This window comes from Sphaeroforma arctica (assembly GCF_001186125.1).
Source record: "Sphaeroforma arctica JP610 unplaced genomic scaffold supercont1.10114, whole genome shotgun sequence".
In the NCBI taxonomy this organism is placed as follows: domain Eukaryota; class Ichthyosporea; order Ichthyophonida; genus Sphaeroforma; species Sphaeroforma arctica.
In genome coordinates, this window is record NW_014030444.1 from 552 (window position 1) to 983 (window position 432).

Sequence of the window (432 nt, forward strand, 5' to 3'; positions counted from 1 at the left end):
ATAATGGTTTATCTAATATAGTGGTTTATCTAATATAATTGTTCATCTAATATAATGGTTCATCTATCATAATGTTACATCATAATGTTTTTCTAATACTATGGTTTATCTAATATAATAATTTATCGTATGTAATGGTTTATCTAATCTATTGGTTTTTCGAGGGTGATGATTTATCTAACATAATGGTTTATCTATCTGCTGCTCTTAGGGCATGGATATCAAAGCCCTGGACTTTCTGCGGGCAGAGGCGGACGACGACACCAGTCCCTTATTTGGAGTGTACCCGACCATCGACTATCTGAAGACGCTCACATGTGAACGTATACGCCTCATCCTCACGTATTCAACCTGGCCGCTGCAAGTCAATCCTAAGGAAGCGCTCAAGGTAAGCCACTCGGGGGTATGGGCACAGACACTCGTGTCATATAT

The 432-nt window shown here is 39.4% G+C and overlaps 1 protein-coding gene across 1 annotated transcript; it reads left to right on the plus strand.

The window, feature by feature from the left end:
- Window positions 1–211: 211 nt before the first annotated feature.
- Window positions 212–388, plus strand: SARC_17233 (hypothetical protein; the record flags this gene model as incomplete). The annotated part of the gene is made up of 1 exon (XM_014288672.1): window positions 212–388. A coding segment is annotated over one exon (177 nt), but the record flags the coding sequence as incomplete, so codon positions are not given.
- Window positions 389–432: the final 44 nt, after the last annotated feature.